This window comes from Alexandromys fortis, unplaced genomic scaffold (assembly GCF_014885135.2).
Source record: "Alexandromys fortis isolate MF-2015 unplaced genomic scaffold, M_Fortis_MF-2015_v1.1 scaffold_92, whole genome shotgun sequence".
NCBI classification, from domain to species: Eukaryota; Metazoa; Chordata; class Mammalia; order Rodentia; family Cricetidae; genus Alexandromys; species Alexandromys fortis.
In genome coordinates this window covers 5193838-5207727 of record NW_026067972.1, presented here as the reverse complement: position 1 = coordinate 5207727, position 13890 = coordinate 5193838, and the positions used below count along the sequence as shown (strand labels likewise).

The 13890-nt window shown below is 50.6% G+C and overlaps 1 protein-coding gene across 1 annotated transcript in view; it reads right to left on the bottom strand.

Moving 5' to 3' along the window:
- Pax5 (paired box 5) overlaps positions 1-13890 on the bottom strand; it is a 165591-nt gene that overhangs the window by 34830 nt on the left and 116871 nt on the right. The window contains exon 8 of the mRNA XM_050155905.1: positions 2634-2735. Coding sequence (XP_050011862.1) covers positions 2634-2735 — 102 coding nt within the window. The remainder of the gene's footprint in view (positions 1-2633; positions 2736-13890) is intronic.

The following is a 13890-nucleotide window of genomic DNA, read 5'->3' as shown; positions in this document are numbered from 1 at the left end:
TGTGCCGGCGGCACCAGCATCTTGGCCCAGTGATCTTAACTTCAGACTTGTTACAGAGACGTGAGAGAATTCTCCTGTTATCCCGAACACTGCACTGGGGTTTTCTTCTGCTTGTCACAGGAAATTAAAGCACCGGTTATCTGCTTTGCCCTGCTACTGTCCCCTAGCCGACACTCACAGAGGACACCTAGGACGTGCTCGGGCCTATGATGGCACCCAAGGCTGAGACGGCTCCAGTGAGAGTGGTGTGCACAACATAGCTGATGGAAGACCAAACACTAGTGGCCCCAGGGGGCACCATCCTGGAAGTTTGTGGGCAGTGACATTTGTGTTCAAACCTGGAGACCAAGGCTGGATCTCAACAGGCCAAGGTGGGAAGCGGTCCAGCCCAGGATACTGAATAAAGGAGATGAGTGATTGGGGACAGGAGGGGCTGGAAGGGGGGCCCACAAATTAAGCAAGGGCCAGACCCTGGCAATGCACGCTGGTAGAGGGGGGCTAGACCACCGCTCTGTTGAAAGGCAAGGCCCTCTGTGCTGGGAAGACAGGCCATCCAAGAAACAGGTTTGGAGACAACGTAGGAATGGGACGCAACAGTGGCTGGGACGCTGAGGAGCAAGCGCTAAGCTGTCTTGATCTGCCACTGACTGCTGCTAGTGTGGGAAAAGAGAAAGGTCAGAGCCAGTCAGGAGGAGGGAGTGTGACAGGGCAGGAAGCAGCGGAGGGATATGGAGAAGGAAGAATTCAGGCTCCCTGAGCAGCAGGCTCCCCAACCATAATTCTGCTTCCCTCCCTTCAATTCTGTGCAGTTCCCCTCTGTGGTGGAGGATGGAGTCCCAGAAGTCCCGTGTTCCCATTGCAACAGACTGGAGATTGTGGCTTTATATGGTCCCGTGACTCCTGCTGCCATCCCTACTGGATGAGAAGCTACCACCATCCCACTGGGGCCTTGGCCAGGCACAGCCATTTGCATGTGGAGCCTGGTACTGGGGCTGGAGGAAGGACAGGGTCCGAGGGCCGCTTTGTTTTGATAAACCAGGAAAGGCTCTCTCAACTTGGTCTCTAGGGGAGGCCAGGGTTTTCTGGGAGGCCCATCAAGGTGATATGACTTTGATCTGCTCTAATTGGGACCAGGACCCAGGGTGACTACAACAGTTTCCTCCTGAAAAGCCAGGGTTAGGGACTTAGGGAGCCCGGTTGCTAAGGGCCAAGCCCATTAGCAGCCGGGTGAAGTCCACTAACTTCTTTGGGTCCCAGCCATTTAGGAGAATGGGATAATGCCCTCGAGCTAGCCCATCTGACAGTGTTGTTTATGCAAGCACAGAGAAAGGAGTTTGCCTGTTGATACAGAAGTGTATAGAAAGGGGAAGAGCCGCTCTTGAATGTGGTCTGTGACCCCCAACTGGCAGAGGCTGGGGAAAGAGGAGCCCAAGGGTGTGGTGGTGGCAGTGTGTGCCCACCACCTCCGTGAGCCTGGGTGCTGTATTTCTCGGGCATCTGCCACGGGGCCATCCTTGCAGCAGGAAAGACGACGGTCTCGCTGTGCAACCTGGCAGGCCTCCCAGGTGTTGGCAAGGCCCCGGACAAGAGTGCTCGTGGAGGCCATTTCCCATATGCCTCATATTTAAAAGGCATAAATCAAGCTAACTAACCGTTAAATGAAATATGCTCCATCCTCCTACCTTGTTAAATACACTGTGCATGCAACTAGGCCAGGATGGAATTTTGAATTGTGGGGCTCCTTGATGTTCTCTGCCAGGGTACGCAGTGTGGGAAACTCCACTTGCCTGTGCCCTAACCTGCTCCACCTGTTGTCATGTGAACACACACACACACACACACACACACACACACACACACACACCTGTAAAGTCTTATATACCTTACAATCAAGCTCGTTCAAGTCCCTACCAAGAGTTCACGATCAGGGGTTCACAAACAGGTCATTAGGGCATCTTCAAGAGGACAGCCCTGCGGTAGAGCCAGAAGAAGCTCAGCTCCATCTGGGTGGGCCTCCAGAGTGGAGGAAGGAGCCCCACAGATCTGTGGACTCACCCTGGTCCATGGGATAATGGGGAGAGGGCAGCAGAGGGCATCCTTTCAGGAATGGCGATCTCTATTCTCGATGTCAAAGCTGACACGCCACTGGTAGAGGGACAGGTTTTAAGGCTTTCATGGTGTTCAGTCTAGTGGCAAACTCAGGAGTTGACAGCCTGTCTGCCTTGAAAACACACTTCTCACACTCAAGAGTTAACACCACCAAGAGCAGTCTGTGGGGCTTCCATGTGGTTCATGTTACACAGACTGGGGAATAAAGAAGAAGTTGAGGGAGGGAAGGAAGGATAGGGGGATACTCCAACTGGCTGGCGCTGCACCCTTCTGGGCCCTGACACCCAGTGAGGCTGACCAGGGGCTTTTTAAGTGTCACACAAGGACCCACCCTGTGATGTCCTCCTCAACACAGCCCCGCTGCAGCCCCAGCTGCAGAAGGGGCTGAGTCAACCTCTGTTGATTTATTCAGGTTGCTTTCTCAGAAGCATCGAGGTCACCCGGGCTGCTTTGGGGCAGAGAGTGCCCTCCCACGGCCACCCCATCTGCCGCCTGCTGTGGAGATGCAGACAGTGCAAACTCACCCGGCACCATCCCTGTCAGCGTCGGTGCAGAGTAGCTGCCCTGTCCAGCGGGGGGAACGTGTGGAGGGTACCCAGGGAGAGTCGTGCTTGCCAAGTCGCGGCCTGAAGAATCAAAGCAACATATCACAGGGTGAGCATCTCTGCAGCCTGATGTTTGGCCACAGCTCCCTGGACATTCTACACGTTTGTCACTTCTGGAAGCTGAACACCAGCGTGCCCTATTCCCCATATCACTCATACATGCTTACACCACACACACACACACACACACACACACACACACACACCCCTCAGGGAGGTGGGACGATGTCAGTGCCACATACCAGGCTGTGTACTCATGTGACTTTGATTGCTCCGCCTCCACCTTGTTGCCCCTGATTGGTTCTCAGCATACGGTCCATCCTCCTCCTGCCACATGTAGCCCACCATTGCCTTCAAAGACAGGCGCACTCATCTCCCTCCTCCATTCCCAACAGCGTGTGGTGGGAGGACATCAGACCCTCCAGCCCCCATAGTTGGCCTTGTATTGCATTTTCCATCCCAAGACCCAGATCTTTTCCTTTATTTGGTGAACATGAAGGACCCTTCTCCCAACCCAATATTGCCTTGCCGCTGGCACACGGAGGTCAAGACCCTCCAGTGGAGGCTTGCAGCTCTTGGAGAGCAGGGATGACTTCCTGCCCATCCCCATGGCCCTGCTACAGAGGTGGCAATCCGTTAAGAGTCTTTCTCCTCAAGAATCATTGCAAGAAGAGCACGGAGAACTCCCTTTGGCTAGCCCACGCTGACATTTTGGAGACGGCAAAACAGACTTGAAGCAGAAGGGGAGCAAGTGGCTCAGATCTCAGGGGGACCCATGGCAGAGCAGGTACCTTGTGGCACATAGTAGGCATTTTGTGCATAAGTCTATAGGGTAACTAAACATCCAAAAGGCTTGTGGAAAGTAATCTCAAGGTAACTGAATGCCGTAAGCAAGGAAAGCACAACCGTGTTCCTGTCTGTGGCCCTTCAAACCCTCCTGCAGGTTATATATAACAGGGAGACCAGTGACGAGAAGCCAGACCTTGGCAAAGCACTGTGTTCTGTAGTTTCTGGACCCCAAGGGAAGCCACTGTCCTTGGGGAGAGAATTGGCAGCTTACCCTAAAAGGAAGGGGTGCGGCCACTGTCTGCCTCCCTGGGAAGTGGCGGGAAATAATGGAGGTTTGGAACTAGGTGTGGACATCGAGGATAGGGAGAGGGGGGACAGAAGGGCCCGTGGGCTGCACACTGAGTGACTGCTGATCATGCAGAGCCTAGATGGGTTTCAGAGCACTTCCCAGTCTTTCCTACAAACCAACTGCACACGTACGGCCTCTGAGCCCAGCCCCACTGGTGGCTAGAGGAGGGCCATCACTAACCAACGCCCCCCCCCAAAGAACCCACACCAGCATGTGGCATGAGAACGTGAGCATGCCCTGAGTGATTCCACAGTCCTTCTGGGGCCATCAGTCAGTGACCTTTCCCGAGGCGGCCCCATCTCACAGTCCACCAACCTTCCAGAACTTCCAGAACTCCAGAAGCCCCCAAAAGCGGTCCCCTGCCGCACCTGCTCATCACTTCCCTGGCTTTGAGCTGGCTCAGGTGTCTTTACATGAGATATCGGAGTTGAGCAAACATTCCAGGATTAACCTTGGAGTCCATCATCCTCGGCACGAGTTGCAACCAGGCAATCCTCTCAAGGAGGGACAAGACAGAAGCAAACAGTAGAGCTTGGAGGAGGTTTGTCCCATTAAGCTCCCTGTACCTCTCTGCAAAGTCAGGGCTCCAAGTCTTTGTACCCTAAGGTCAGAAGGGCACAGGGCTAAAATATTTTAGTGAGAGAAGCCACTCTGCTGGAGCAGCAAGGGTCTTGGGAGTCCGGGCAGTCCCCACCATTCCTGTTCAAGAAGAGAGTCAAGGGGGCTAGGGAGGCTCTTCTTGCCATTTTGCAGATGGAAAACTGAGATGTGGTGGAGGAAGAGGAGCAACCAGCTTGGGGTCCACTGGACACAGCAGACTCCTCAGCCCAGGGCCTACCCTAGCTCAGGGTCCTGAGAAGGGAGGGCAGTGTGTGCCCATGGAAACTCAGAGAGTCTGAGGGAGGTTGTCTGCCTCCTGGGATCCAGTTCATTCTTCAACAAGTGTCTGCCCTTTGGGTCGTGTTTGGTCAACAGTTTCTGCCGCTGGTACACAGTTTAAAACCTTGATCCTTCAAGCAAAGGTTCAGAAAATCAGAACCTTGGCAAAGAGCTCGACTCGGAAGGCCATAGGAAAAGCAATAAAAGCCACTTGGGGAGAGGAGGAGGAGGAAGGAATCAATAAATAAAAGGGGAAACAAAAAGATAGGCACAGCCAAGGGTCAGTGTTTGAAAATACAGTGACGACTATAGCCAGACCACCCCAAACAGCCCAGGTTTAAAACAAATCCCATAGATTTATCAAGATAAATGGGCCCAGGCTGCTGCTGAGGGCCACGTCTGGGTCCGTGGACCAGCTGCAGCTGAGCTCAGTGCTGATGTCTGTGGCCAGCATTACCACAGGGGGCCAAAGGAACCATGTGTGATGAAATCAGAGGGCCATGCTGAGCCAGGCCTGCCCTCGCTGACCCTGGGAAAACTGGCCCTGCCTCTCGCTGGACACTGCAGCCACAGAGCTGGCCCTGACCCTCATGGAAGAGCTGGCCCCTGTACTTGTGAGAGAAGGCCCCAACCTACACCACAGGCAAGGGAGAACTGACCCTGACGGCAAGGGCAAAGGGGAGCTTGCTCTGCCCCCTTGCCTGAGTCAGGCATCCCCAGTGGCCTGGACTGACCAGCTTAGCCACCATCCAGGCCCACAGCCAGGGCTCGGGTTGGCCTACCCTAACATCTGCTCCACCTAAGACCTGCTGGAGCTCATAAAGGGACTGGTCCCATGGAATGATACCCTCAGGATATCCCAGGGGAGATTCAGTGAGGACCCAGTGATGATGGTGTACCGGAAACCAGAGGCTTTGAACCAGACCAGTGACTTGCTGCAATGAACATCTGCTAGTGAAGCTGATGGGACAAAGTGTGTACTGTGTGACACACCGCTCCCAGTGCCACCAGGACGAATGGAGAGGTGTTGCACAGGCGGGAAAGACGGAGAAGGAAAGAGGTTTTTTTTTTTTTTAATTTTGTTCTTACTGGTTTGTTTGCTTGCTTTATTTTGGATTGATTTTTAAAATCTTCTTTTTGAAGGGCACTGTAGGGATGAGGAAAAGATAAAGGGGGACTGGGAGGTAGGCAGAATTAGGGTGCATGATGTGAAATTCTTAAAGAATTAATAAAGAAATTATGTTAAAATTTTAAAAAGATAAAGAATGAACAAAGATATAACTAAAATAATAAAAAGTAATATTCATAAAGAAGAATATGAACTGCATACTTATAAACATGAAATTCTGGACAAAAGGTTTGATTTTTCTAGGAAAACATAAACTACCATAATTAACACAAGAGCAGCTAGAAAATACCAGCGGCCTCATAGTGCTGGGAGAAGTAGAACAAATGTCTTTATTAAACAATAAATGCCTTGTCCACTTAGCTTCCTGAGCAAGTCTCTATTTGTTCTCGTTTGGGGGAAATTGCTTTAAATCTTCAGAGGATATATTCTTATGTTATTAAATGCCCTAGTCTATAAACCAAGAGAGTCTTCCCAATTCATTCCACCAACCTGGCCTAACTGTGATGTAAGCACTTAGCAGACACATCAGAAGGATTAAGGGTTAAAGGTCAGTATCATGACTCACTCACGTGGTACTAAGTTACTTCGTTCTTGCTGCTGTCAACAGTGGGAGCAAATGACCACTATCACGCCGATCTGGCACCTCGGGGGAGGCAACGAAAGGCTAGGACCAAACGAGTTTCATTCCAGGTATGAAAGGATGGTTCAGTATCAACATATTGGTTAGAACTTCCTATCACTATTTAAAAAAAAACAACTGGCCGTGTGAAAGAGATGAAAAAGACACTGGCTACTATCCAAACTTCGTTCTTTATATGTTAGTAAATAAGATCGAAGTACACTCTGGCCTTACACTGATTTTAAAATAGTCAATATTTTATATTATACTTCATTGTTGAAACACTTGGAGGATTTCCTATCAAAGCCAAGAATGTGACAAGGAAATTTATTAGCAAGGGAAGTTATTCTGAAAGTCTCAGGCAATACAATAAGACAAGAGGAGTTGCCGGAGGGTGCGGGGAAATGGCAACCAGAACTAGCCAGCTGGATTTGCTTTGGGCCTGGAAAAGTAGCTCCCCTGCTAGAGCCAGGGAAAGAGCTGGTGGGACTGTCCAGTCATGGATGGTGTCTGTAGCCTGAAAGACTAGCTCCCTCCACCTCTGACATTAAGAAATCTTCAGCTTAGTTTTCTGCTGCTTCCTCAATCTGAGCTTCCCCAGCTCCGTCAACACCTGCCAGTCGCCAACCTGCTTGCACCCTCAAACCTTTCCTCAGGGGGTTCCCATTTCAAGTAGCCTTCCTCAGGTTCCTACCCATTCGACGTCCAGTCCAGCCCCAAGTCACCTGCAGGAGTTTGCTTTTCCATACAGCCTTTTCTGGTCCTTCAGAAGGTTTCCTGTCCCCTATCCCAGAGCAATGGAAACACACTGGAGGGGAATGGACAAAGCTTGCTTTGCCACTGGACACTCTCAACACGTTAACACCATTGTCCTAACAATGTTGTGGAAGGGGAAGGTGGAGGAAGGGTGGATAAGTAACCTATGCACTATGGCCCACCTAGCAGGAAGCAGGGCTCAGCTTTGAGTCCAGGGCTCTGGCTCTCAGCCTGAGCCTCTCTACTGGTACTGAGGGGTGCTGGGACTGTGGGGAGCAGTGAGAAAGGGTGGCTGGCAACTGGGAGGGCGAGTTGATAAGGTGGACAGCAGGACCAGATGAGCAGGTGACACAGCAGAGAGGGAGGAGGCCTTTGACAGGCCACTGGAAGTCACAATGGAGGTGGCTGTCAGTCTCCAGGGAAGAAGCCATGTGCTGCCCAGGACAGGGCTGTATGACACTGGATACACAACACTCACTAGCACTTAGGAGGGGAAGACAAAAGACCACCCAGGGCCCTTATGTCCCAGTCCCACCTCTGCTTCTGACCCTTGTGGGACCCTGGGCAAGTCAAAGTACCTCTCTCTCCAGCCTCAGTTTCCCCAACTTTAAAAAGACTTCCCAGTTGAATCTTTCAGAGCCCCCGAGGCGCTTGCTGGCCTAAGTGTGCACACGTGTGAAGGGTTGTGGGCATGAGGTTGTAAGTCCGCGTAGCCTTAATTCCCTGCAGGTGTGTAGCCCTGCCCAGAGGGCTAAAGGTATGCCTCAGGCTGCTGGCTCTGGCCTTGCTGGGCTCGTTCTTTCCCTTTCTGGCAGTGCTCCCTGTGATAAGCTGGCAAATGGTGACGTGCGTTCTACCAGGAACCCTGCCACCGAGCCTCTTGGTTCCTGGGGGCTCCTGTGCGTTACCCTGTAGCTACGAGCACTCTCAGGAACACACGGTTGTTGTTGGGAAAATTGAGGAAGTCAGACTGACAGCTTTTTGTGTCATCTCAACTTTCTGCACTTCCGCCAGGGACCAGCACCAGTCAGGATGGAGGCTGCTGATGGACACTATCCATCTTACCTTCATCACTGACACAATTCCATATGGACCAGGGCAGAGGACTGCCTCCAGCTTAATGCGTTAGAGCAGCCTGCAGAAGAGCGAGGAGAGCACCAGCTCCTGCTGCCAGCCCTGCTTTACCGCTGACCCGGTATGACCCTGGGAGACTCTGCACCACTCTGAACCCCAGTGTCCTCATCTACAAAAGGCAACACTTTACCTCTTCTGCAGCCATCTTGAAAAAGAACGGTGGCGGGATTCCAAAGGTGTAGCAAGGACATAACTACATTCAAAAATTAGGGAAATGGAAAGGAATGGTTTTTAGCTCTCCTTATTGAACAGAGAGGGGTTTTCTGCCCCTGTGGGGCCTTAGCCATACACCTTGCCTTGGACAACAGAGTACCAGTAGGTACTCCCCGGCAGCACTTGATGCGTGAGTGTGTGTCTGGGTGTGGCGCTGGGTACTTCTGCTGTCGCCATGAGAACACGTCTCACCTAGCCTTCATCCAAGAAGCAGGGAGATAGGGTAGAGAATGACTCATCTTCCCCTGATTCAGCCACTTCCCGCTGACCCCCGAAGGCATGAACAAGACAAGCGATTGTCGGCCCTGCATCGCAGTCTGGTCTACTAAGCATACAAGATTTCTATGTGAGATCTACTGTTATTAATCCATATTCTCTACTACAAACACACTTCCTGGGGCCTCCAAGGACTCCAGTCTGAATCCAAGCAGAGGCTGGCCACATTCTGGGGAGGAAACACGGAAAGAATTCAAGGCTTAGCTTTGCCGTGTTGGCCTCTGAGGACTCTTCTGGCCTGGAGCGTGGACCCCATGACTCTGAGAGCAATGGGCATTTCTCCTGTCCCTTCTCTATCACTTGCCTCCATCCGTTCAAAGCAATTAATAAGATACTAAGCTCTTGCTTAGCTGATCCAGAATCAACATCTCCAAACACAGCAGGACACAAAGGCTCATGTTTATGCCTCTTCTCACCAAGGAGGTTTTAAAATGAAAAGAAAGGGAAGATGACCATAGCATGGGAGAACATATTTTCAAATCAATTTTCTCATAAAAGGCTTCATCTAGAATATATAAAAACATCAGAAATGAGAGAGAGAGAGAGAGAGAGAGAGAGAGAGAGAGAGAGAGAGAAACCAATTCCAAATGAGCAAAGGACTTTCATAGGCACACGGATAAAAAGGAGCAATAGAGCCCAGATTAAGCTGCTCAGTGCCTTGGCCATTGGGGAAATGCAAATCAAAGCCGTAGTGACAGAGTGTTTCTCTCCTACCAGGACAGATGCATCTTAAAGACAGATTATAATCTTCCATAGATGAAGAAACCTGGAATTCTCGTCTCCCGCTGGAGGCAATGTAAAATGGCACGCGTACTTCAGAAAGCCTGGCGGTGCCTCAGAAGGCTGGACATAGAGCTTCCATGTGACCCAGCAATTCCACTAGTTGTACCGCCAACAGAAATGGGACCAAGTGCCCCTGTGAAAATCCGCCTGTGAGTTCATAGGAGCTCTGCTTGTGATAGCTCATGTACCCGCCAGCTGACGGACGCAGAAAGTCCAAGGTTAGAGTCCAAAAGTCTTCCAGAAAGTCTTTGCATGAAGGACAACAAAAGGTGTGTGGACATGGATGAATACATGAAGAGAAGATGCCAGACATTTTGGGATGCATCTAGGGGAGAGAGCACGGTTGGGCCAAGGCAAGCCACAGCCACAGCTGCTCTGAGGAGCATGGCCACCAGAGGGCAACCTTCCCTCCAGGGAGGCGAAGCTGGGTCAGGTCTGTGAGGCCAGGCCTCAAGAGCCAGGACGCCCCCATAAGCAATTCTTTCACACACCCTCCGCAGTTACCTCTAGAGCCAAATCTGGACCTCAGAATGTGGCAGGGAAGGATTAAGTCTGGGAGACACACAGGCCTGAGTTCAAATCTTACCTCCACTACTTACTACCTGTGTGACTTTTCAGAAAAGTAATAAGATTATCTGAGTCTTTCTTTCTATAATTGGAAAAACAGTACTTGTAGGGACTGAAACAATGGCACTCCTTACGACCATCTTCAAAGTCTGGGAACGCTCTTGTGCAGAGGTGGTGTGTATCCCTCACCCTGGACTCTGCGCGCTGGACACTGGGCAACCAAAAGAGCCACAGCTTTTCTATGAGGCGTGCTTGGGAGCAGGACTTCTCATGCCAATCTTCAGTACCAGCTATGCTTGTAGCATGGACAATGCCCTCGGCACCGTTTGTGTTCTGTAGATAACCCTCAACACCTTCGTAAGACAAGCTCTCTTCCCAGCCGTTTTCCAGACACGAGAACAAGGATGCAGAGGTTAGGTTTAGGCATTTGCCCAAGTTCACCCAGTTGGTAAGGAATGGAGTCACGTGCAAACCCTGGGCATTGTGACACCAGACAACGCCCCGCTTCTCAATCCCACACCCCGACTCTTGTCCTCCTTCTGCCTCTGGACGGGAACTCTCCAGAGATCAAGAGCTACTGTCGTCCCTACCTTGCCTGCCCTGGCTTGGTCGGAAGGAGGTGCAGAAAGTGCCTGTCATGGTGATCTTAACCCAATGATTCAGTTCTGCTCGGCCGAAGGAGCCATGGCTCCCTCTTACCCACATCTCAGAGGCTCTTCTTTGCTACCTCTGTAAAATGACCGGTTTCTGCTCAGATACAACTTTTTCTTCCACCCAGCCCCTTCCTAGGTAGTCTGTGTATATACTAATGGTGGTGGTGGTGGGGAGGTTGAATCCAATTAACTTCAAATTTAGCTCATAATGAACTTATCTCATTTTGCTACCAGCTCGGTTCTCATCGTGTGGCAGTAATTAACCACTGGGGGTTGTCACTCTTAGACACATGACACAAAAATCCTCCAGCCCTTGCTTCGAGCCCTTGCAGAATTCATTACTCTGACAGTGTGTAAAGCCTTCACTTTGAATGCCATGGGACACAGACTCAACTCCCCCTCCACCTACCTGATGTAGGGAGGGAGAGACAGGACGGACACGCCACTCCATTCTCAATGGAGAGGCAGTCATTCTGTGAATGGGTTTGGGCTGGGGTGAGTGGACAGGAAGCTAGTGATGATGCCTTGGCCAAGAGAGGGGCTGCTGTCCGTGGTCCTGACAACCCCGGGTAGCCAGGAAGGAGGTCTCTGCATGTAGCCTCTCCTTCCACCCCAGCTATAAAGGACTATGGTGGAACCAGTTGGAAAAGGTTCTTCCCATGCTAATACCCTATAAGTTGGTGTCCTCTGTCTTGAGACAAATAGAGAGGCTGGTGCTGGCTGCTGCCAAGAGCGTCTACCTGATACCAGCGCACAGCCCCCTCCCCCGGCCACCCCAGAGCCTCTGAGCTGCACCTGGTAAAAAGAGGTTAAAAGTCAGTCTTGTCGTGTGTCCAGGAATGAAGCCTCTTGAAGGAAATGGGGCTGCTCAGACAGCTAGGAGTAGAGGGAGTCCTGCTTTTCACATAGTTCCCTTTCCTTTGGAATATCTTGAGTATGTCCATGCTAATAACTAATGTGATCTTTAGAGAACCCTGATTGGTTTTTGGGCTGACGAGGGAGGGGGACTTGATTGGGGGAGGGGGAGGGAAAGGGGAGGCGGCGGTGGGGAAGAGACAGAAAACTTTAATAAATAAATTAATTAATTAAAAAAAATAAAAAATAAAAACATAATTTTTGCAAGCATTTATAATGAAATTTATCTTAAAATTAAAATTAAAAATACTAAAATAAATATATATCCTGAAGAACAAAGAAAATACGTCCAAATGTTCAGTCCCTAGACTACCAATTTTTCACCATTACCCATCCGCAAGGCCCTAGAGTCCCATCTGACCCCACCTCACCAGCAGCAGCTCCATCCACTGCCAGGCCTGGCTAGAGTCAGGACTGTTGCCCGGCACCAGGTACCTGCCAGAGAGGAGAGCCCCTGATGGTGGTGGAGGCCAAACAAAGCACAGACATCCAACATCCCCACTAGAGGCTCAAAGGGGCAGGTCCACTGGATCCTGGGCTGGGAACTGCGGTGCTATAGACCAAGTGCACCTCTCTCTGGAAGTTATTTTCCCTACTATCTTGTTATAGCAATTATGACTAAAACGATTATGTTTCTAATTTTGAAATAACTTTCAAAAGTGTATTTGCTATCTGTTGTAGGAACCATGCCTGAGACAGTGGCATGAGAGGAAGGTTTTTTAGCAAGATGGACAAATGCCACTTTGGGGAAAATGGAAGAGCAATACCAAGGGCTTGGAGAGGGAATGAGGCCTGTGGCACAGCCTCTCATGCGAACCTGCACACAGTTGTGCATAGCGCTAGCTCACAGCCCCCACTGGCAGATAAAATGTACAAACGGACTGCTCAGACGTCCCTCTTCTTTTGAACTTGTCACTATCAAAGATGTGCTGTGCGGCCAGCGAATTGAGATGAGCGCTAGCCGTCACAGGAGGTCTGGCGGGCTCCTAAGGACAGGCTTATTAGCCTTTAGCTCAGGAGTGCTGTTTATCTAGAAACAATAAGCCCACGCTTCTCTTTCCCAAATTACTAATTTCTCACATCTAACTAATTCTGACTGGCCTGTCTCTTATTAGCCAGACTAAAAGTGTGGCCTGGGTCTGTAGAGCCGGAAGGACAAATACGAGCGCTCAGGAAGTAACTGGGCACCATTTACTTTTCCATCTCCAGTCCTCCCAGCCCTTCTTCTGGGCGAACTTCAGCCACTTCTCTGAAGTCATTGGGAGCTGTGCTCTCTCCCCAGTCCTGTGTTTTGAGCATTTTCCTTTGTTTTGTTTATTAATTTTATTTTGGTTTTGAGATAGTCCTATGTTCCCAAACACTAAAGTCACTAAGTAGCTGAGACTGGTCTTGAACTCCTCATCCTCCTGCTTCTACTTCCAAGTGCTGGGATTATAGGTGTGCGCTACTATACCTGGCTAGTTAGTGTGTGTGGTCGGAAGGTACTGGAGATTAAACCCAGAACTTGCACGTGCTAGGTAAGACGTACTGCTGAGCCCTTGTGTTTTGGTTTTGAGAGAGTGACTTCCATCTGCCTGGAGTTTTAGAGCAGATGCAGGGCTTAGTCGATATTCTTGTTCACCTTTGTGGCTTCCTCTTCTCTCACTGGTGACCGTTGGTCCAACACAGTGAAAGGTAGAAGGCAGAGCTCTGACTGGCAAGGCCAACAAGCAGCCCTACCACACCAGTGACTCTGGGCCTTTCTGCCAAGACCAGCCCTGATTCAGGGAGAGGAAGGGTTGGTGTTTGCGGAAGGAGGAGCCACAAGGCAACTAGGGCTGGTCCAGTCACTCATTCATGCAGTATCTGAAATCTACTCAGTGGTGCTCCTGAGTGCCCCAGAGAACTCAGACACCAGAACAGCCCTTGTAACAACCAAAACCTCATGCATGTAGCTCTTACTGAGCGCCAAGCACAGGGGCTCTGTGTATACATTCTATCTGAGCACCACAATCACTCTGGGAGATGTAAAACTTTGCAATCCTTAGTTTGAAATAACTTACTCAGAGAGTAAGGGTGTGTGGTAGTTATGCTGTAACTGGCCCCCGTAATCTCAGGGAGTGGCACTCTTAGGG